Raw genomic sequence first — 24,451 nt, 5'->3', positions numbered from 1 at the left:
CAGCAAGTTATTTAATTTCAAGTATTCTATTTTTTTGTCTGCAGTAGCTCAGAATTTATATTGGAACTACTACAGAGGAGTTCCTGGCCAAGGGGGATTGATTTAGGCATCTTCCCATCATATGAATGGCATGTGCTCACATAGACTCTTTTGAAGTGGACTTTACTGCATGTTTGGGACCGTCCTGAATACTGTATTCCAGGTGGTTTTGGACTTTTAAATAGTTTTCTTGACATCCCTGACTTATGTGAAAATAATTTTTTTTTTTTTAGTCTGATACATAATTGGCAGGCATCCATGAACAATTGAGAGATTTACTGGCATTTTCAACAGAAAGGCCAAGAGTTGATTAAACTGTATAACTGCATTGTGCACAGACCTTGTATAATAGAGAAATGCATTACAAATGCAAGAGGATATTACAATTGAAAGTTAAGTTTACTGAGAAAACATAACAGTGACATTTTCTTTCTGATGAGCCTATATAAGGCAGAAATTTATATTCCCATGTTGCATTTCTGATGCTAGTTATCTTCTAATCACCTCTGACATTTCTAAAGGATCTCATCATCACAGAAGTCTTTACAGGTAGATGAACAGAGGTCATAACTTTCTTCCAAAGGTGAAGGTAACTCTTGTGTTCTCTTGCTTTGCAGGCAGAAATGTATAATTCAACTGATGGTCATAGAAAACAGAAGTCCTACTTGCTTCCACATTGAAGCTTCCCATTTGTTAATCAGCGTATTGATTTTTTTGTTTGCACTTTTAATTAATTTTCTTTTAGAGCAAATTACTGAAGAATCTTAAGGCAGTGCTGTTAGCAAATGTGACATAAAGACTCTTAAAAAATCCTGGAATATTTAATATGTGTCCTTTTATTTTTAATTCAAAGGATGCTGTGACAATATGCACTCTGGGAATAGGAACTGCTTTTGGAGAGTCCATTCTGGATAACACTCCTCGCCATGCAACCATCGTTACCAGAGAATATAGCGAGCTCCTTCGAATTGAGCAGAAGGACTTTAAAGCACTTTGGGAGGTAAATTCAGATTTATATGCAGTTTATGCAGAAAGAAGTGATTTAACCTTTTACGTGTTTGTAATGAAATACAAGCACATTTATACTGTAAGCAAAGTAATAATTCTTTTAAATTAGTTTGCACAAAAAGAAAAGTCTTTTTATTTCTTTTAGTGCCTCATATTCTGTATGATTACATACTCCTGTATTTCTGTCTTGTAGGCTTCTTCTAATTAAATAACTTAGGTGAAATTTCTGGTGGAATTTACTTGTATACTGCAGGTGTTGCTTTCTTACTCTTAAACTTGCTTTTATAGCCAGCATTTATAAGGAGAGTCTATCCTTAATATACTCTGATATTTTAAATTATTCTCCTTTACTCCTGTCTCATCACCAGCTGTAAGGGGTTTAGAATTTGCAGATGGATCAAGATCACTTAAAAATTAAGTTACTGATTACAAGTGAATTCCCTTAAAACTTTCTTTTGTGGAGAGTGTACTGCTGAGGTTCTATAATCTCTGTGTACTTTGGTATCCATGCTGAGAAGACTTCATTAACATGTTACTTTGTGAAGTTGCTGAACTTCAATCATTTTTCATTTTTGTAAGCATTACACTTGATTTGAAAAGTGTTCTGGGAATTGGAAGGCATCCTGTTGGCCTGGCCTACACTATTTTCAGTTTGTACTGCCAGCTTGTTTTAAATGGTGACAGTACAAATTTAGGTGCTGTGTAGAGCTGTCAGATGCTGTGACAGTGTCCTAAAGTTGCCCTAAAGATGTAGGGCCACATAACTATATTTAAGACGTAGATGCTGGTTGTAGCATTTTAGTTCAGCTTCTCTCCTAAGTGCAGAAAGATGGGGTTTTTTTGGCTTTGTCTTTTCCTGAGAAAGAACAGTATTATACTCCGAATAATTGTCCTAAAGCAGTACTAAAGTAAGGGTATCAGAAACAAAATCACAACTAGCTACACTGACTGAGGAAACAGCACTAATGCCACCTGTCTGCAAATATGTTGCTTTGAGCATAGTTAATGGTGCAGCATGAACAAGGCATGAAAGACTGATGTGTGAATGAAACGTGCTTGCCATTGAATGCTCTGACAATATCAGATTTCATTCTTTGAATTGCATAGCCATAATTTGTACTGGTTTTTTTGCAATGTCTACAGCTGAAATGAAATGCTTGTAAAGTCTCATGGAAAATTTTAAGAAATTCACAATGCAATAGTTTTCTGCAGTTCATGCTTATTTCTCTACAGGATCTTCATTATAGTTTTAGACCCTGGCATTAAAAGATTGAATATGCCAGTGATCTCATCTGTTTTAACATATGCTACACTTGCCAGTTGTCAGAAATTTTTAATGTAGATAGTGCTTTACAAGCTCATGATGGAGGAGAATAAATCCAATTGTAGGTTTCTCAAGTAACATTCTTTTCTAATTAACTTTTAATTAGTATAAGCAGAGCAATTTCTGCTGTGTATATGACTTTCTTGCTAAGCATTCAGAGATTGTTGGTTTCCTATCAGAAATATTGGGAGAATGGATGTTAAGTTCCTTTCTTTAAAATCTTGAATCTTAAAACATATTTAAAGTTGTTTTAAAACAAAAATGCTGATGTCATTTGCTCTTTAATCACTAATAATGTTGTTTCTAACAATTTTGCTAATTTTGATGAGTTTTTTGATGATAGATGCTTTTGGAAAAGGTCACGTGTGTTGAAAGTGTTGGGAGCTGTCATGGGGAGCCTTAGCACACATCTTGTATGTTGCAGATTTTATGAAATTGTGCAGCAGAGCATGTCACAGATGCTGCAGGTGTCAGTCACAGACCACAGTTTAGCTTTGTGGTGCTTCTTTGCCTTCTGTGCAGTTTTACAGTGAACTTTTAATATATTTTGGTGTGCTTTCTTTCAAGGAGGCTATCCCTGTGCTCTTAGTGAGTGGAAAATTACGCCACAAAATATAGCTTTGCTGGTTAGTCTGAGGTAGAATTAAGTTGTTCATTTTTTTCAAGGTGGTATTTGTTTCCTTGCAATCTACTGATCCCAAAGCCTACATAAACTGCAGCTAAGGTATGATAAACAGAGAATATTCAAAACAGACATAAAATTATTTAAAAAAATTCCCCCAAAATATACTAGCAATAGCAGCAGTATTATTATTGTTGTTGTTGTTCTTCTTCTTTTCTTCTTGTTATTTGAAGAAAAGTAAATACTTTTCTTCAAGGAAACTTTTTGTTATGTTATGGATGCTGTGGTTTTTGTCTACCTTATCCTAAGATTCATGTATCTTTGCTGTGACAAAGCCCATATGGGGAAATGGTTATTGATACAGTGATGTGCCATTCAGATAATTTTTTAATTTGTTTTTAATAAAAACCCACAGAAAGTCAGAACGGATCACAGATATTTATTATCAGGGATACCATGGGAAAAATGAGAGTATGCAACCATGTCAGTGTCATTACAATCCAGATACAGTAAAAACTAAAATCTAGTGCATACAAATTTCAACTCTGCAGATAATGAGAATTTAATTCCAGATAGAAGTAGTTTCTCCATAAAAAAAATTGTTGAATAATTCCAAAATAATACAATACTGTAGTTTAAGAACAACCTAAATAAACTGTAGGGTTGGAATTCTTAAAATAGTTGCTGCTTTTATGAATGTAGGATTTTTATGATTAATAGTAGAAGTGCAAAGAATACATTTTACATATGATTAAATTTTTTGTTTGGTTCCACCCCCCACTCCCCCACCGCCCCCTGAAATTTACTTTTGGGGAAATTTACTTTTTTCCTTCTTTTGAGAGAAAGAACAAATGAAAACTCTCTGTTAGCTGATTAAAGATTTTTTGGCATACAGAGCATGGAAATTCTAAGACTGCAATTTTTAATATTCTTTTTTATTTTTAGGTTGTGAATATGATCTTGGAAAATAAACCATTATAAATTGATTCAGTGTGAACTTTAATTTATTGTGCAACTAATCTGAAATGATAGGACTAAGAGCTATGAACTATCTTCCTTTATAGTAAAAATTCATCAACATTGAAACCTACAGATGAAGTTCATGTTTGCAGCAAATGTTTTTCTACCACAAAGCTATGCAGTTCTTTGAAAGACAAATGCTTATGAAACCTTCAGTATAAATCCTGAAACTAGATTTTAAGAGAAGGATGTAATACCTATCTATTTTAGTTATTTCTAAGTTTAGAAAGAATTTTCAGAATCTCTATAACTTCATATTATGAATTCACAGATTTTTCTGAGTATCATTTAAATTGAAGTGACTTTTCCTGTATTAGGTGTATTGCTCTAAGAACCAATTGCATTGATAGAATGTTTCACAGACCAGATGTGGCTCATTAATGTATTTAATGCACAATATACAGCAAAATGTATTAATTCTTTGAGTACAATTACAATTGGGTCTATACCTGAAAGAAAGAGATTGCTACTTCTGAACAGACTTTTTTCTTTTTTATCACTATTCTTCTGTCAGTTTTATAAATTTAAATACACTTTGAGGAAAAGATAGGATATTCTTTATCAAAAATATAATAAGATGCCTTCTGTAATATGCAGAACCACATATTCAATCAGCTCTTTAAACACAGAAAGATTTTCTATGCCCTCCACTTTTAACAGTCAGGGAATGCTAATTAAAAGGAATGGTATCCTCCTGATAACAACAATTACCAGTTAAAATGGCTTAGTCTTTTCTCTAATAACTGTATCTGTTGAAATACCATCCTGTTTGGGAGCATCTGTTGAACTTTTAAGCTTTACTCATCCTTGGAGTCTTGTTTTCTATCAGTGGCTGCTACAGCAGGTTGGAGATGATGAAATCCCTGGTTAGGTTCTCACACAGCTGAACACAGTTTCCTGATGAAGAAGCTCTAGGAGGTTATGGGAATCACTGGTGATGTGCCTTTGTGCACCGATTGTCCCCAGCCTTCATCTCTGAGGAGCACTAACAAACATGAAAAAAAGTTATTCATCACTATCACAACACTGTAGACTTTCAAGGTGCTCTATGAATCTGTAGGAAGAGGTAGTCTTTGTGTTGATAAGAACTTGCTCTCCCTCTTTAGCATCAATGAGTAACTGGTGCTAGCTACTGTGCCCAAAAAACTGTTTCAAAGCACAGAGCAAAAGACATCCAAAAATAAACATTAAAGCAGAAGGCTACACACGAGGAGATCTGGTCATGCACATCCTGTTGGGTCACTGGCTTGCTCCACCTCTAATAGTTGGATTCTTTTAAACGGAGTAGGAGTGAAATGTATGTATTTGAGCAGTGTTATCATTACAGAAGTTCTCTGTAGTTCATCCTCAAGCTTTGTTCTTTCATGCAATTGCAAACTGATTCAAACCCAGACAGGAAGGGAGTGAATCTGCTGAGAGGCGACTTATTTTTAGAGGTCTTTCCTACCACAGTGAATTACTCAGCCTTTCTTGGATAACATACAAATAACCAATTTCCTTTTGTGTAGAATAAGATAATGTTAGAAGTTACTGAACATGCCTTGAGAAACATTTGATCTTGAGTAAATGAAGAACAGCTATTACTTCGGTATGCAGTGACTTTGGAGAGAGGGAGTCCTGGCCCCTATAAGGTCAGAATGAATATTTTAATTCTTTTTTATTCATGTTCAGCAGCACTTACACATCATCTAGTCTGATAAACAGTAGCATAACTTGCTTCCTGCTTTTGCCCATCTGATGACAGTTCAGTAGCCCTCAGCAGACTTCACTGCTCTGAAATTACAGCTTCGGGAGAAGCAGCTTTCTTACCATCTTTGTTTTCTGAACACTATGAATGTTAGTTTTTAATGAGCTAGTTTAAAAACAGATCCTGTGTCAGAACAGAAGAAATTTTACATACTGTTTCAGTGGAATGCTGTGTAGGAAATGCATGTATGAAATGGCATGCTGACTTAAATGTCGCAGCACTGTTCAATGAGGTTTCTGAACAAGGCTTAAGTCCATCAGAATTGAGACCACAGCTCTCAGTGCATTTGCATGTAATACCAGTTTGTCTTTTTAAGGTCTATCTAGTCATATCCTTTATACCAAGGTGTAATATAATCTTATGCCTCATTTTATGTGTCAGGATTGTAGCAGTAGGAATTATGAAGGCACTGTAAAAATACATTAATGGAAATGAACATGTAAGGATTTTCATATGTTTCCTCTGTTTGGCCATGCTGTAAGTACATTATTTAGCAAAGTATGTTACTGAATCTCATGTAGGTGTTTTGTAGTGTAATGCAGTAGGCAGCATTTCAGAGGGGCTGCCTTTTCCTTGCCTTAGGCTACTGGAAAATATATGTTATATTGTTACTTGAGAATGTTCTTGCTTCTTTGTCTGGTAGACTCCTGAATACTTAAACATGTTTAAGGAGTATTAGGAATCTCATGTAAATGTCAGTACTTTCTAATGTACCTTCTCACCAATGAGCATTCTATACCAGAAATTTTTTCCAGTTCATTTAAGTGAGAAATGAAATATTGGGAGGGGGGGAATCAAAAAAAAAAAAAAAAAATCAGATTCATATCCAGCCCCTAAACTATCACCTTGATTTATGGTATACTACTCTCCCAGTTTATTGCACAGTAATCTATTGCAGAAGTCTTTGCTCTGATTTACTGATTTCCCATAGGCAAACATAGTAGAGATACAAAACTATAGTTAATAAAATACAGAATATTTAGCTTTGCAGGATGGGTGATCATGTGATTTTAAATAGTAAAAGTGCTTGGAGACCCACAAAAGTATAAAAAGGTGGTCATGGAACACTCAGCTGTCTTGACCCACTTCATGTCACACTCTCCATTGACTGCTCAAACTCTGCCTTGATGATTTGTCTCTCTAATGGTTTTTTTTTTGAGAAATGTAAAAGTGATCAATTTGTAGTAGTCTGCATTTGCAATGTAGCTGGAATACTGTGTTCACCAACCTCTCAAATAGCCTTCTTGTTGGAATAAGGAAGAATGATTCCATGGTATCAGATAGAGAATACAACACAGAAGGAAGACGTGGAAGGACCCAAATGTGTGGAATCTGTTGCCTTATGGTGTCTGCAAACCTTCATCTGATGACCAATTCAAATTTGTATGCAAAGAAACAGAGCTAGTGTGAGAGACATTGAAAAATGAAGTGATGGTAGGCAAGCAGGAGATTTTTTTTCCTAGAGTAACACATGGAAGGAAGAGGAATATAAAAAGTACTCCTCCCCTCCCCGGCTTTAGAATATGACAGTAAACACAGAATTGGCAAGATGTGAGCAAAGCTTTGAAAATAACTAACATCCCACCTTCATACCTTCTGTGTTCATACTGATAAAGCATGCAAGTGAGTAGCAGGGAAAGATTCCAAAATTGTTATTATTCCAAGAAGAAGTGCCAGATTGCACTCCCAGTTTTGCTGGTGTGAACTGAGCGTATTTCAAGTGAATACAGTACAATTGCTTTGATACGCGTGGAGCTAAGTGGGAGCAGAGTCTGGCCTTTAGTGGTGCTGTTATATTGGTTTTGACCATCCTTGTAATATGCTTTTAGTTTTTTTTCTCTTGTTTTGCTTTGTCAAACATTTCTAATTTTAATGACCAACGCTCTGTCTGGTAGAGCAGATTTAAACGAGTATGGAACAACATTCTATCCTCAGTAGCCGGACTTACATCAGAACAAGCCATGTTTGTCAGCATAGCAACACAGTGACTGCTGCTTTCATTCAGGTGTATTGATCACCATTTAAAAAATGGATGCAGATGTTGTGAACACTGTTTATGACAGTGTATCTCCTAACGTAACCTTCCTGGCCATTGGCAGGGGAGAAAAATATCTAGGAATGAGATTTTTCACTTCAGTAACGCAGCTTTTCTCTTGGCGTGATATATACTGATGGAAGTGTACAAGTCTTTTGATCTAGTCTTGCTATGACATGTTATTTTCTAAATAATTGCATTATGACTGAAAAGTTCATAATCAATAATTATCTGCACTGTTTCAGATAATTTGCTGTGCCATTATGTATGATATTCAATACTGTCAATGAGGCACAATTTCTGCAGAAGATCAAGGGATCCAGTTAGTTTTAACTCTGTGAGTTTCCATTTCGCTGTTGTTATCCTTGGTTTAAGGTTACAGATGCAGGCACTTTAAAAACCCCTTACGTGACTGAAAAGATTGAAAAATAATAAGCTGATTGGAAAGGTCTGATACTTCTTCATGTCTCTCTGCAACAAACTTTCCTGGGGCATGTTCTTGTATGTCATCCCTACAATCAGTTTCCACCTCAGTCTCTCAGTTTATTCTGAATCTATTTCAATAGCAACATTTTGTGACTGTATCACTGATCACCATGCAGAGGTGGAATGAGGCTTTGTAGATCTGATTTCTCTCAAACCATACTAGCATGTCATTTCTCTTAGGTGGAATTCTGTATCACTGTAGTAATGCCTATCAGCTTGAAGGCCCTGTTGAATGGTAGTGTACCAGGCACTGTGCAAAAATATATTGTCATTCCTATTTACAGCCCTTGTAAATGTTTATTAGCACTTCAAAGAGTCTTAAATTATATTGCAGAAAGCTTGACTTATTTGAGGTTCCTTCTTGGATAAAAAGAGATAGAAACATCCAGCAAGCATGTCAGTCTCCCTGTTAAGTAATGCCTTTATTGGTTTTCTCATATTTTGTCATGGTTAGAGGTGAAGTTGAAAAATATGAATTCATCCGATTTTCAAGAAAAGAAATTATTTTGATTAATTCCTAAAATATTTAAATTACAGAAGAACATCTGACAAACTGAAATGTATACACTTAAAGTCTGCAGATGTTTTTGAGGCTGCTATTTTTCTTTGAAGCTTTACTGCCAAACTTGCACTTTCTATAACCAGCTTTTTTATTAGCAAAGAAAGTGCTTTTCATCCTCAGCAGATTGTATTATTAAATGTAGTATCTCTAAGCATGATGTGCTAACTGGCAAAAACATGTATTGCAAAACACAACTTGGAGCATACGAATCTTATTTCAGGGAGCAAACTTCTGGTCTTTCATTAGTTCATTTTTATTAAGTAAAAATGTCTTTCAAAAGAATCATAAGATTTGAAGCTTATAAAATAGTTTCTGGCTTTTTTTCCCCAAAATAATTTTAACTATCAAATATGTGTTTCATTCTCATCTGTCACAGAGAGAAAAAAATGCATAACACAGAATTATGTCTTTGTACATATGTGTGTGTACATAATCTGCTATCTATCTAATATGTATTGTGTGTATATATTACTACATTAAAGTCATATTTGCCATGTCAAACTTCTGTGTCAGATTGCCTGGACCTTTGGTTCTAACTGAATTTGTGGTTGGCAGTGTCCTTTCCTGCCTTAGAATGGATATCAAAGTGATCAACTGCGTAAGGCTTTGCTTACGCTTCTAAACTTTTTGGATTTGACACAGACCGCCTGTTCCTTAACTCAACTGTGGGGTGGTATGTGGATGAGGTTATTTTGGAGATTGACCCTTTCTGAACTTCTGGTCAGTGTTCTCATCTAAATCTTTGGTTTCTTTTCAGACAAGTCGTGCTTTTTCTTCCTTACAGAAAAGCTTAATCTATTATTACTGGTTCCTCCAGGTTCTTGAGAAAAATAGTAAGCCCTTAGAAGCTTCCTTTTAGCAATGAGTTTTTGTAGCTTTACAGCAATGGATATGGTTGTGTGTTCCTCCAAGGCATTGCTATAGAATGCATGCTTGCATGCTGCATTTGAATGGGTGCTTTCTGCTTATACTATATAATGGGTCAGGCAAATAATGTGATACCATTTATTAGATCAATGGATCAGTTTTAATATTGACATTTTAAAAATCCATTAGCTTAAAGCTGCTGGCATTAAAAAAAATTAGAGATCTTTGACAATAAGATCTGTGGCAGTGGAAGATCATATGCAGATTAACACAAACCGAGAGCAAGGCTATTGTATTACATTATATATTATTATTTTTTATTCTGACAGTCTTTACTTTGGAAAATACTTTGGAAAAATACTGTAAAAGTGTTCATTTTCATGTAGCAAGGAAAATGCAACCTGTAAGTCCTATTTAGCAGAAAGTAAATTCCTCCTTCCTTAAGGAAGCACTCCCTTGAGTGAGCATTCAACAACCTAAAACTCAAAACAAGCCAAACCCCAGACATTATCAATTTATTAGGTATATGGATTAATAAATGGGCTCAAAAAGAGAGTGCCCATTGCTTGCCTTAGATAGTGCAGTTCTGATAGATGTCTTTTCCTGGTCATAATCAGAGCTGTAAGGTTCAATGTCTGCCCGTTCCCTTAGACTGGTTCCTCCCCTCTTTTCATCCATGGTGAAACCCTACCTTATTGAAGTCAATGAGCATTGTGGGATTTCAACCCAGGTAATTACTAATTGCTTCCTTCTTGTATAATATGCAGCATAAGCTGTTACCGGTAGGTTTAAATCCTCTTTACCCTCTTCCTTTCTGCATCAGTTTCTACCCACTGACAGTTGATGCTATGTGAGAGCATGAGGCTGGAATCATTCAAATGATTTTGTGGCTTAGTAGTTCAGGGGTTCTTAACAAAATGGTCAACCCAATACTTGTACTGAGGTAAATTGTATCAAAGCCTTACAAACTCTAGGGATCCCAGAGGTATGCTTAAAAACGAAGATATAAAAGACTAAGAACTGAATATGGAACCTCTCTTCTGTGGCAGAGAGTAAGAAATACAGGGCCCAGCCTGTCATCTGCGCTGGCTATGGCCAGTCCCAGATATCAAGAAGAGAAAGAGATTTAAAAAGCCCCAGATAATCCATGTGCTTGCTCTTGAATCAATCCTTGTTTCAACCTGAGCAGTGGTACTCCAACACCTAACAGTTCTCAGCGTTAGTGGGTATTGCTGCAATTCCCTTAGTTCAGTAAGCTACAAAATTCCTAGAAATCTGTTTACTAGCAATGTGAAAATATCAGGCCTGAAATATGCCCCAAGGGGGCCTGCAGGCCCTCTGAAATGTTTAAATCTTAAGGGGATTTATGGAAGAACCTGTTCATAGCTAATTTTTTTTCTTTTGGGGAATGCTTATTTATGCCACAAATATCCAAGAACAGCACATAATAAGACATGGTGGCTTTCTAAGGCATGTGCTCCCTGTATTTTTATACTCTGTAATGAAGTGAATGTTCACAGAATTCGTGTTTTCATCTAATATTTCTGTTACAGGCTCTTGAAATCAATGGTTTGTCAGAATTTGTGGATTCATACCATCAGTCTGATATGATGCTTAAGGCTCAATTTCTTTATCTTCCATCTCAAGGCTGATTAGATAAGACCATTAGTTTGTATTTCCTCTGAGCTCTGCTTAAAATAGTTTCTCGGTTAAATCTTAAATAAAGAAATTAAAAGAAAACTGAAACTCACAAATAAAAATTTACACATTAAATATCTTCTGACTGAACTTCTGTTCATTTTAAATTACATGGATAAAATACTTTTGTTCTTCTAGATGCTGTACATAGCTCAAAGCCAGGCTTGTATACCATTTGTTTGAGGGTGATAAATAATCAGCATTTAAAATTAAACCTTGCCTTCGTGCATTTAGTACTTACTGATATAATTCAGTTTATTTACATTTTAACCTCTGACCGTTTCCTGAATAATTTCTATTTAATTTTGTATTCCACCTCTCTCTTGACCTTTGAAAATATCTTTTCTGACTACCAATGCAAACCATTTTCTTGGAGTATTAACCACTTCATTTTCCAAAATAAACAAACTTTATTCTGTTAATTTTCACAAAACCCTATCCAGACATTCCTGAGTACAGGTTAGTGGAAACAGGTACAATATCATAGTTTTGTTTTAGTATAATAAAAATATGCATTACAATACGATTTTTGTATGACCTAGTCTTTGAGAAACTGAGTCCTTCAAAGAAATCATGCTGTTCTGAAAGGACTGAGTTGTAAGAGAACTTGTTTGAGTTACTTAGGCTTTTATGCTTAATTCTCTCTGGGGATAATGCTGGTAACTCTCAGTACAATTAAGGAAAGATTAAAAGCTCAGTACAGGCTTATTTTCTCTCTTCTTTCTTTCTGCCAATACCCTTCGAGCCTGTATCCTCTCTAGAAGCATGAAACATTTTTCAAAGGCCTTTTTTCTTTCTGCCATCATTTCTCAGGCAATTCTCTGGTATGTGTCTCTTCCACACATTTATGAATATGGTTTCTCTTTCTAGCATTTGTCACTTTTGTTCCTGCTAGCATTTAATGCTGGTTTTGTTGATCTCTGGTTAAGAGTTCATTGGGTATTTGTCCTTGGGTTTATCTGTGACATTTAGATCCTATTAGATAACCAGGGATCACCAATCAGTTAGGAAATAATTCTTGCACTGTTGAAGTTGGTGAGAATTATGCCATCACTTAGTATTTCTTAGTACATTTGCTCTGCAGAGCTAAAGGAGTGAAATGTAGTAAAAGTGTGAACAGTTAAGCAGATCTGTCTGAATACACTGATGGAGTAGCAGATTTGATTACTGAGGAGGTACCTGTTTCATGTAATGCTTTATCAAAGAAGAGCTACATTTCAATCTGAGCATGTAATAGCTGGGGCATTTACCTATGCTGTTGCAGTGGTATGGTTGAAAGATTTTATGCATTGAGATCACAACAGAAGTTCACATCAAACTCTCATGTTTGCAGGTTGTTTCTGTCCGATGTATTTACATACATCTGCCATATGGAGTTGCCTTATACAGGGTGTTAATTCCATCTGATCTCATATACAAAATGTACTTTGTGTCATTTTATTCTAAGAGACAGACTTTTCCTGTTTTAACAACAGAATGTGGAATTTTCTGCCCTTTAACCTTTCCGAACAATTACTTGATACGACTTCAGAAAATTATGCATGCTACCAGTCAACCCGCAAGCATTGATACTTGAATGAATTATTGTCACCTTCGTACTCTAAAATTATGTAAAGGTATGAGGCACAGGAAATCCTGGAAATGCTTCGAGCCCTAGCAATGGTAGGAATACAGATTTTACTACCATAAGAATTCTCTAAGGGATTGATTTTACATGGGCATCCATACTGTTAATCCAAGTATCATTACAGAATGAATTACCTTTCCTGGTATCCATTAACTGGACAATGTCTTTGGATAAGAACTGAGTTAATCTGTGTTGAATAAAATGTAATGAATGGTTGTGATATCCAGAAGCAGACCATGAGTTATGTTTTCCCTCCTTATTTAACAAAAAAATTCACACTGCTAGTATGAATTTTATGCTTTTTAATGTGTGAGAAAACAGTAGACCCACAAAAAACAACCCTTGTGATGCTGTTCTGTTGCAAGTAGCTTTTGCAGGGAGATGGAGAGGTACTTTATATCTGCCTACTCCCCTGAGAAAGAACAATGGTGAAGCTCACCCTTTATGGTAGTATGTTTATGTAAAAATAATATCAAATGTCTAGAAAGAAATAGATTCTTGATGGTGATTGACTATTCTTCCTTGTGCCCAGCCAATGCAAAGCTTTAGCATTTTTATTCTGTCCTTGTCAATTAACATTTCTGTTGATTTTTCCTTTTAAGTATACCTTTACTGCTAAAACTTTCTCTTCTTTATTTCAGTCTACATATGCATATATTCCTTATCTGATAATGCTGTTGCCACACGTACAAATGAAAATTGTTAATTTAATATGCTAAAGAGCTTTATACAGAAGGAAAAAGCAACTCTTACTTTTAAAGCTGTTAAAGTAATAATGAATGCTATCTTTATATTAGATGTGTTCTTTTTACATGAACATTTTTGAATGGCTTGCTTTGTGTGAGTAGAATTTGCTGTAAGAGGTGCCCATGTGACTGTCCCCAAAATGAGATTGCTCAGCAATATGAAAATAAATAGAAACATGTATTGAAGTTTTGATACTATAGAAAAGAAAATCTCTTAATGTTGCTAGTTTAATTTTCAAACTGTAAATAGGGCATGTGCTGCATTACTGGTCATGAATGTGCTGCCTTCTGTAGTGGGACCTTTGTCTTGGCATTTTTACTCCCACAGCAGTGCTCATCTATTTACACTAGCCATTAATCACAAACTGCTGCATAACAGAAGTGTGGGGAAGGTCTTGTTTTGTCAGATACTCTGCATGGTGAGAGAGCAGCAGCATGGATTAACTATTTGGAATCTTAAAACAAGATGGTGAAGTTCCTTTAAGTTGTGTTTACTCTTGTTAGTAAGCCAAACCTGTCCAACTACACTAACTTCATTGTGGTAATGGACAGTAGAATTGGCTGTGCCTGTGGCAAAAGGCTCCACATACTATGTCTTCTCTCTCATGCTATGACCAATACCTGCTATTTCACAGAAGCTTGTTGAAGAGCCCTTGATGAACTGGTTATGTGTCGTAAAAATGGAGTGTAACAGCATAGCATACTGTCATGCTTCCTCCTCATTGGTCTTCAAGAGCAGGACTGCTTCTGTCCCTTCTTTTGGAACTAAAATGATGTCTTTATTTAATGAGATCTTTATTTCCATTTCTTTCATTCCGTTCATTCTCTCCATCTCCCTTCTGGAGAGCTATTGGTCTGTATTGTATGCTCTCTCAAGTTTTGCCTTTGCACATTTTAGGTCTCCATGGCAAATGGCTTGTGAATGGGTGCTGCTTTTGGAGAAACATTCCACAGCCAAGTGCATCACATGCTACTAAAAAATTTATTCCTATTTCCCCTTGTCGTGGTTTAACCCCAGCCAGCAACTAAGCACCACACAGCCACTCACTCCCCCCCCTCCCCCAGTGGGATAGGGGAGAAAATCAGGAAAAGAAGTAAAACCCGTGGGTTGAGATAAGAACAGTTTAATAGAACAGAAAAGAAGAAACTAATAATGATAATGATAACACTAATAAAATGACAACAGCAATAATAAAAGGATTGGAATGTACAAATGATGTGCAGTGCAATTGCTCACCACCTGCCGATCAACACCCAGCTAGTCCCTGTGCGGTGATCCCCTGCCCCCACTCCCCCCAGTTTATACACTAGATGTGGTATCACATGGTATGGAATACTCCATTGGCCAGTTTGGGTCAGCTGCCCTGGCTGTGTCCTGTGCCAGCTTCTTGTGCCCCTCCAGCTTTCTCGCTGGCTGGGCATGAGAAGCTGAAAAATCCTTGACTTTAGTCTAAACACTACTGAGCAACAACTGAAAACATCAGTGTTGTCAACATTCTTCTCATACTGAATTCAAAACATAGCACGGTACCAGCTACTAGGAAGACAATTAACTCTATCCCAGCTGAAACCAGGACACCCCTCCGAAATTTGTTTTCAGAGTTCATTCTTTGGTTCTTGTGTGTACTGCTTTCATACCCCAGAGATGATTTCTCCTTGTTCTCAGTATTTATGTCCTTCACTACTTGCACACTGTGGTCTTGTCTATGTTTTATCATAACTTAAAAAATAATAATCATGTAACTGTTCTTAATTTTCCTGACATGCCTTCATGTTTTTTTGTATGAGCTCTCACAAATTTCTATGACCCTGTCTTTCATGTATATCTGGAACATACCTAATCTGATGTTTACTATCAGTTTTACATGCCAGAATTTGATAATTATTGAGATAACAGCATTTTGCTATTGTATTAAGAAAGACTGTCACTGTAGTTAAACTTACATAAATAACTATGCAGAGCTAAGAAATTATGGCAGTGGGAGGTGTGCTGTATACTCCAAGTATGCTCAGGATTATTGCTTTCTAGACTTTGCTCGCTCACTAGCTCTACATAAATGATGTCTCCATTGAATTTTTCTGAATGGAAATCAGAATCAGCATTGCTAATTCCCTAGACACTTATGTATTACATATTTTTTTTGTCCAGTATTTTTATTGTCTCCTCTAGTGTTTTCATAATATGTTATCAAGTTGTTTATTATCCCTTTGAGATTATGAATAAAAAAAAATCAGAACCCAGCCCTTTAGTACTTCTTTAGACACCTCCTTTTTATGAGTTGCCATGTTTCATTATCTTTTGTTTGCAGTCATTTAGCCAATTGTTAATTTGCATGACAGTGCTTCTACCCAAGGCATTTTCAGGTTTTTTAAGATGAGGTATGACTATTAAATATTTTACTGATATCCAAATACGTGACAGCTACTGCATTCCTTTCTTCCACTACTTTAGTGATTAAAAGAAAAAACCAACAGCAACCCACATGTAAAGCCTCCAACTTCGGTTAAATCAGTTTTGCTGCTTTACAGATTTGTTTCTGTTAACTATGAGTGAGGGCTTTCTGATCTAACTGTAGTGATATTTACTGCTTCACTCTTGAAAAGTCATTTCCAAGTATTTTTAGTTTTATATTAATTAAAAGGTACCTTAGTACATGGTCCTAGATACAGCCTGCTCTGAACTAAAGTGTTTAGTGGTGGTATAAATTATGCCATCCATGTGCATTGGATGGAAAATAGGGGAAAATTACTGCGGTTCTGATATTGAAAAGGTTTACAGAATCAATTGTGAAAATTCACTCTCAAATGAAAGAAAGAATAGTGTATTAGAATATAAGGTATTGACAAGCATGTATAATTCCATTCTTTTTCTCTCTTACCCACCTGTTTTCATTCCTCTCCTGGGTTATTCCTCGCTGCCCCACGACAAAATTCACCACAGCATAAACTGGTGCAACCTGCATTCCGTTATTCTTTGGCACATCTGCTAACATTTAAATTAAAGCAAATTAAGGTTTTTATTGGCACTGCCTCACAATGACCTCTTACCATGATTATTATTCTCCTACATTTGCCCCTCTCTCAATATGTACATCATTAAATAAATAAAAAACATAAATTCTGAATGATCTATTGTCTCAGTGAATACTGTTGATTACTCTGGAATATGATAAAGTATGTATTTCCACATATTGCAGATGTGTTATGGAGTTTGTGGAGTATCCCTTTGTGCCCATGTTGCAAGAAGGCATGAGGAAGGACTGACCCCAGACTCACCTCCAACTTTACCTTTTTGCTTCCTGTCACATTTTGTTCTCCAGTCAAAAATTGACTGGCTAACTGCTTAGTAGCAGCTAATCAAGGTCAGGAGGATAAAGCAGAAATATAACAATTTTACACTATATTTTGAAGAAGCTGCAGCATTCAAAATATGCATAGTTGATTTCAATGACTAGTAAAAATTATTTCTAATCTCTCTATGCAGGATTTCTGTAAATATTCAAGTGAAAGTACACTAAGCAACTTTATTCTGTTTTCAGAATGAAATTGCTCATCAGAAGTTTGATTATTAATGTTGTGCTCATCCCTCTGACATGGCTGAAACAAGTAGCTCTTATTTCTGTGCCCACTCAACAAACTTGATGCTTGTTGGCCTCCTGATGATTACTCATTTATGTTCTCGCAGTGTCTTTGATTTCCAAAATGCAGTAATGTTAAACAACCATATCTCATTTTTCAATAACGTTTCAGTAGCAGGTCCATCTCCTCTTTGGACTCTTGGCTTTTTACTAGTGCATGATTGCCTTTACCTTTTGCAGCACACTTCTTTGAGAAAACTGCCTTATACAAGTCTTACTGATTGAGATTAGAGGATGATGCTAGGAACCAGAAACTTATAAAAGCTTTTCTGGACAGAAAAGTGAAAAAAATGCACTAAGTACCACGAGTTCTCATAATCAGATCCAGGCTTGTTAAAAACAAAGAAAAATGTTATAAGAATGCCCCACTGAAAAGAAACAGTGTACTTAGTATATCTAGATTTACTTATTCCAAACTTAGTTGCAGGTGGAGAGAGTTATAATACCTAATGAACAACTCATGGCATTAATCTCTGGGTAAGAAACCAGTCCCACATTCACTGTATGTAATGTTACCTCTATACCTAGGGTAGCTGTCTGCATTTGCCAAAACAATTTTTCCCTGTTCTCTTCACCCAAGTTGGGTTTTGACCTTCTCTTATGTTTTTTCTAAGTGTGGTCTAAAATGTGTCTTACAATGGCCTTTACACATGGGCTTTCTGAAGCTAAACATCTTTTTGTGAGGCTGTTATCTGTCCAGTGGCCAGATGTACCATTCTCAATTGAGGAAGCTATTTCATCTGGCTGTGTTTGAAGGCTTTAAAGCTAAGTTTATCTCTCTTGGTTATTAAATATACATTTAATGATAGATTCAGCATGCCAAAGATTCTTTAAGGGAAAGCAAGGAATAAAACACTTACAATGTTATGTTGCCATGCAGTAAGACAGTTTATAACTGTCATCCTTTATTTTGTCTTCAACCTGTAGTCTGATCTGATGTGGGAAGTGGAAAAAGACATTTCACAACACTGACACTAAAATGCAAGCAGACATACAGGGCCATTTTGAGAAAAGTGAGAAATTCAGTCTCATTGTAAAGCTGTTGTTCTAAGGAAAAACATGAGGCCGATTGTTAGCTATTCAGGAGGATAAGATATAGGCTTGTGCTTTCTATCTATTCAGCTTTTTCCAGTGATTCTCAGTGCAGTGTTGTTTGGCAAGTGGGTTCTGTAGCCCATGGGACAGCATATAATCTCTTCTATTTTGTTCTTAGTTGATCCTTGCTGCTTACATAGCCCACGTTGTGACCTGTGCAGTTTGCAGGTAGTAGACTCCCCTGGTTTTTAGGGATCTCTGTATTTCAAATCCCATTTCAACTTTTATTTTGAAAGAAAGGTCCCTGTTTTTCTTGCAGAGTGTTTTTCTTGGTTTTCCCTGTTGTTTTTCTTGCAGAGTGCCTTGAAATGTAAACTGGATACTTGGGGTTAAAGTGTTCCTACTGATTCATTTTCCCTAAACATTATTGATTATTTGGTCTTCTATTCACTAAAGCCAGGTCTATACTAAAATTTTGCTGGCAGGGTTGTGGGGAAAATGTCATAGTGTTAGGTTGGGAAAACAGGGGGTTTGTGTGGTATAGTTAGCTTAATGGAGGATAAGGAATAGTTGCAAAAGAGCTTTTGCTGGCATAAATTGTATTATCCCTAGGATAATTTGCTGACCGAGGTTAAAATGTAGGGCAAACTCTGAGTTGGGCGTTTGAAACTTGTAGTATATTCCCTTAATTTTTCCATATCATGGCCGTGCTCCATAGGAGGAATGTGCTGTCACTGGTTAGACAGACTACCAAGTACGTTCCTGTGTTCTTCCCCTTGGAAAGCGCAAGATGTGCCAGCTCTGCTATGCAGCTATTGTGATTTCTAGGTGCGGAAAGACAGGTCATAGAAACCCATCTCATGAAATTGTAAGTCTTTGCAGTTTTGATCAAGGCATTTAATTTTACCCTCTTGCTTTCTCCATAGGCAAAGTGAGAAGATAGTATGTTTTTGTTTCCTGAAATGTTTTTGATGATTGTTGAATGGTTGAACAAGATATAAACATCCAGGTGTATCATATGCAACACTTCTTGAACGCACAGACTCTTAACTGAAGAGATTGCCCTTTACTATGCTTTCTTGGGGCCTCAGCACAAGCAGCTGGGTGCCCTTTCTGTGATGGTACTCAGACTGTGGCTTAAACATTCTGTGGGGTTTTTTTTGTGTAGTTTTTGCTAGGTTTTAGATGTCTCCCAGAGAATAATCTTACTGATCGTTTAACCTCCAAAATACTTCCTGCCTGTCTCAGTCTAATATTTGACATTTTAAACAAATCAGTTACTTGCATAAACAAGCACTCTGATATCTTATCTGTGGTTTTGAGAACCTGTATAATTTTTTTACCTGCATGTATTTATTTGCTTGAAATTGAAGTGGGCTTGGAATCAAGAATAAATTAGAAATACATTTACAAATCTGCTTTTTAAATAATTTTTTTTCCTGAGCAACACCCTCTTTACAAAACATTGTTTTGTTCATTCCTTTTTTTCCCCAATTAGCTGTTGTGCCTTTTAGTGAGGTTTTAATGTGGGTTTTTTTCAGTAGAGAAGTCATGTTTGATTAAAAGTTACTCGCATGTTTTCAATTATAGATGATAATTAGTTTGACTTTACACTTTCAATTGCCTTGAGTAATTTCCTGTAGAAATACATATAATCCATTTGCATGTTTGAAGTATTAGTGTGTCATTTGCATAGCTTGTGTGTAACACTTAAGCAAACCACTGGGGCTTTGGAAGGACAGATGATGCTTTTTAGTGGCAAACAGTGATACGATGTCTATTCTTTCTTCTCCCTGCTGAGTAGATATGAAACCAATTTGTTGAGAGAACTGGAAGTTATGTTATCAAACCAACATTTTGTTTCAGTAAATAATTGGGAGTTAAGCAAGTGGGCCAGCAGTAATGTTATATTCATATTTTTGCTTGACATAAGTCAATGCAGATTGATGTTTATTCTTACTTCACGGCCTTGTGTAGTGTAGCAGAGAAAATACATATTAACACATCCTAGTTGGTATATGTCAGAATTCCATCACAGATAAATCTGTTGTAGTTTTTAGCTGCTGGCAATGACATGGTAGGAGGTTTAAATTTTCTTGCAACCGTGTATTAAAACCACAGTTTGTTTGGTCTACTAAAATAAATTCTGTGGTAAGTCCTTGAGTGGAACATAGTATATATGGTTCTGCCTACCCACATTTAGAAGAGATGAACTCAAACTGAGATAGGTGCAGAGAAGGATTACCATGGTAAGGGAGATGGAGTTTCTATTTTATATGATAAGACTAAAAGGGCATGTCTTGGTTAGTCTGTTGATGTGAAAGCTGATAGGGAATACGATTGCTGTCTATAAATACATAAGACCACCATTCAGGGGAAAAAAAGCTGTTCAGGAGCAAGTGGGTACTAATGCAGCTGGAGTGTACATTAAAAGTTTCTGTCTAACCATCAGAGCAATGAGGTTCCAGAACAAACTTTTAATGGGAGTCTGGGGGCAAAAAGATTGATATGTTTAAAATGGAGTTGAATTCTTTTTTAGAGTAATTTTCTCTGTGTACCTGTAATAGCAGCTCCAACGCTGTTTCTACACTAGATTTCAGTGTTTTGGCTAAGTACTTTTTTTCCTAGTATAGCAAAGACCTACATGAAACCATGGCGTCCAAATTTTGTTTCAGTTCTTGGTGAGAAAGTGTCCTTACAACTGATACTGCTGTTAGAATTAACATCACTTTTCTTTGGCACATCCACATCATGCTCTTTTTTGTTGGTGGAAGCCTGTTGGGAAGGTCAGCATTGTTCTGTCCCGTCTCTGATGTAGTGAATCTTGAATTCTTTTTTGGTATTGTAGCACGTTTCACCACAGAAGGGGATGAGCACTCCTAGCTGACGCACTGCTAGTGGAGTAGAGCTATTTCTTTAGGACACTGTCCTGAGGCACGAGAGTTGGGAATTTGAATCTCATTCCCCAGAGAAAGCAACTGAAAGTAGAATTACTGCTCTTTGGATGAGTCCAGTCCTGAGGACAATTCAAAGCAAGATGGAAGAGCAGCACCCTGCCTCTATCTTTCTTGAAATAGAGACCTTCAGTTCTTTGATTGTGTGGTGGTAGGCACCTGTCATCCAGAGAGACTTATCAAATTCAAAATCATAAGATGCTAACTCAGCATTTGCAAGGAGCTGCGTGAAGGCTGGGAGGGCATGAGGTTGAAGGTACATCAGGTCCTCAGTGTTTCCATTTAGCCAGCTGCTGGCAGCTTAGCATTGGGGATGCTTTAAAACTCTTTTTTCAGGTAACTTTCCTCAGGACAGTCTCACTCTGGCTTCTGGATGCCCTTCTGCAGTCACCCATTTCATTCCTTATCAATAACACACAGAAAGAGGAGGAAAGCTGGGGAAGCCTGAAGAAGTATGTGCAGTCCCGCACCTAGATCTAAAACTGCCTTTGTAACAATCCTGTTCTAGTGAGCATGCTTAGGTCTTTGTTACATTCTGTCCCCAAGGTTGCTGTGCTCCCACGGCAGGTGTAAAAATAAGCATATGTAAAATCCAGAAAGAACTTTGCAATGGATGTTGCCACATTTTGCCACAACAGACTTTCATATTCGAACAAAAATAGCCCGTCTTTATTTTAGGGTTTATTATGAAGTAATGAGTTAATTCTATTTCCTACTTTCTTTTTTTCCTGGTTTCCTGTTTAGGGTAAGGTGCTCCATGTACTGTTTTTCTAAAATGAATGCTGATAATAGAAAGAGAATAGGTCTTTATGAGTAGCTGAAATTTTTCTGCTATTCAAATATTACTAATGTTTAAGTGGCACATATTTCTTGTTTAATATTCAGGTATGGCATTTGTTTCTTAAACCCAGAGAGGAATGCTTATCTTCTGTGATCAGAAAGAGTAGCAGCTAGGAACATCAGTGATGTGAGTCATTTTGACAGTAAGCAAACTTGTCAGAATGTTCACATTTTTAAGACTAGATGGTCTAAGACATCCATTTTTCCTAAATATTTTTCAAAGTCCTAATGAAAATTTAAACAGCTGTGTCTCATGGTGTCTTGAATTTAAAAGATCATGAATTAACAATTGCATTTTACTGCTAATATACTACTTGTTTACTGGAAAGTCAAAATAGTAACAACAAGGTTCAGTCAGGTTCTTTGTAATACTTTTAACAGCTGAATTTGACAATCCCATAGTGTAAAATATGTCAATCCTAAAGAGAAAAGAGAATTCGTGATGAACTCATACACTGTAAGGCACTGAAATAATTTTTAACCAAATGAGTTTATATGTTAAGTACCTTTAACATATAAGGTACTTAACTTGCTTTTTTTCATAAGCCTTTTTGCATTAATTAATTTCAAATTGCTTTCTTCTTTGGGATAAACTAGAATTTCACTGCCTGCATATAATACCTTTGTGTTACAAAGTGAAAATTCCATGTTTTTGGCTGAAATGTTGGTGTATTACAGTCATCTCTTGCCTGGGGGCATCTGCATAGGAGAATATTCCTTTAACAGAATAAATCACAAAAAGACTGTAGCAGACTTATTGGAACCATTCTTCTGTATCTCTGACTACTGTTCTCACCAAAGATATTAAAAAAGAGGCTCAGTGGATTAAAACATGGTATTTGTGTGAGACTACCTGCTTTGCAATGGTTTCAGAAAGACAAAAAATTGTGCTACATCCACTGGCTCTTTAATTCGGATCGCCAATGATAATGCAGAGTCTACGGCTAAAGAAAGGTAGGATGCAGAAGCAGAAACATTAGTGCTAATCTGCTGCAGAAGGACTAGATAAATCAGCACAGCTCTCATACATCACTAAGAGAGAAGCTGATTGCAACTTGACCATGTGCCTAAGTGGTCACATCAGCAACAAGAACGGAGCATGGATAAAAAACCTAAAATGTACCCTTAGGGCTACTTGCTGTGCAGGACCTATAATAACACATCAATGTAAGTTTAAGATTTCTTTATTTTTTGTTTCCTTCTGTTGTAATTATTGTTGTTTACACGATTGTATTTTTATTTTGGATAGATTTAGGGGAAATATAATGGAGCTAAGTATAATACTAAGCAGATAATAGTTTGATACTGTTTATGTCTGTGAATAATAATGGGCTTTCTTACTGTGTCTCAACATAGTTTGTTCTTTGAAGACGTTTTAATATTTAATCCTAACAGTCATATCTCAGAAATTGAGTAAGGTTTTGTGTGAGATGATAGTGAGATCTCCCTTCTTCATTTCTGTCATCTTACGTTTCAAAATGATTTGAAAGACAGAATGCCACAAATAGATATATATATATTACTTTTGCCATGAGAATTTTTGCATTTTTTTATTCTTTCTGTCAAGAAAAATGCTCATAAAGAGTAATTTCTCTAGACCTTTTTATTCCTGAATTAAATGCAGTTGGTAATTTTCCTACATTTTTTAAAATTTATGCAATTGTTTAATTTAGTGTCACTTAAGCATCTGCAAAAAGGGAAGGCAGGGATAAGATGGAAACTGAATAAGCATTGATTGCTAGTCTGAAAATTAAATTTGAGAAGTTTTTTCAGTAAATCTGATTTCAGTTCATTTTTTACTAAATTAGATTATAATATTTAAATTGAGGCTACTATACAGTAAACAAATGTGTGAAACTATCCTGGATAGTCCACATTTCCTGCTGTATCAGACAATAAAAGATGTTGATTGTAGTTACCCAGGAATACCCTAACTGTAGAATTCAAAGCAGCATGTTTAAATAATGCATGGGAAAATAAAAAAGAAAGGTGGAATTTTACTGTTCAGATGTTAAGGTGATGCTTTGTTCAAAGTGAAAAAATATATAGTAAAAGCTATTGATGTGGAATCTCAGGCTCTCTCTCACGGCTTTAGGGAAAGAGGCAGGGAAATCCAAGACAGGTCTTGCTGTGCAGTCTGAAAGGGAAATTTGGAAGCACTTCTAAAAAAACCCCCAAAATGCTTTATTTATTTAGTTATTTT

The 24,451-nt window shown here is 36.1% G+C and overlaps 1 protein-coding gene across 4 annotated transcripts in view; it reads left to right on the top strand.

The window, feature by feature from the left end:
- RAPGEF4 (Rap guanine nucleotide exchange factor 4) overlaps positions 1 to 24,451 on the top strand; it is a 160,395-nt gene that overhangs the window by 23,566 nt on the left and 112,378 nt on the right. For 3 of the 4 annotated variants that reach the window (XM_049812151.1, XM_049812141.1, XM_049812177.1), the window contains exon 4: positions 893 to 1,039. In XM_049812151.1, coding sequence (XP_049668108.1) covers positions 893 to 1,039 — 147 coding nt within the window. Of the gene's footprint in view, positions 1 to 892; positions 1,040 to 23,266; positions 23,416 to 24,451 lie in introns of those variants that run through there. The other variant, XM_049812160.1, reaches the window with a different exon arrangement.

The sequence above is a fragment of the Accipiter gentilis genome, chromosome 1 (genome assembly GCF_929443795.1).
Source record: "Accipiter gentilis chromosome 1, bAccGen1.1, whole genome shotgun sequence".
NCBI lineage: Eukaryota > Metazoa > Chordata > Aves > Accipitriformes > Accipitridae > Astur > Astur gentilis.
Note: the sequence above shows the minus strand (reverse complement) of the source record. Positions and strands in the feature narration are given on the sequence as shown.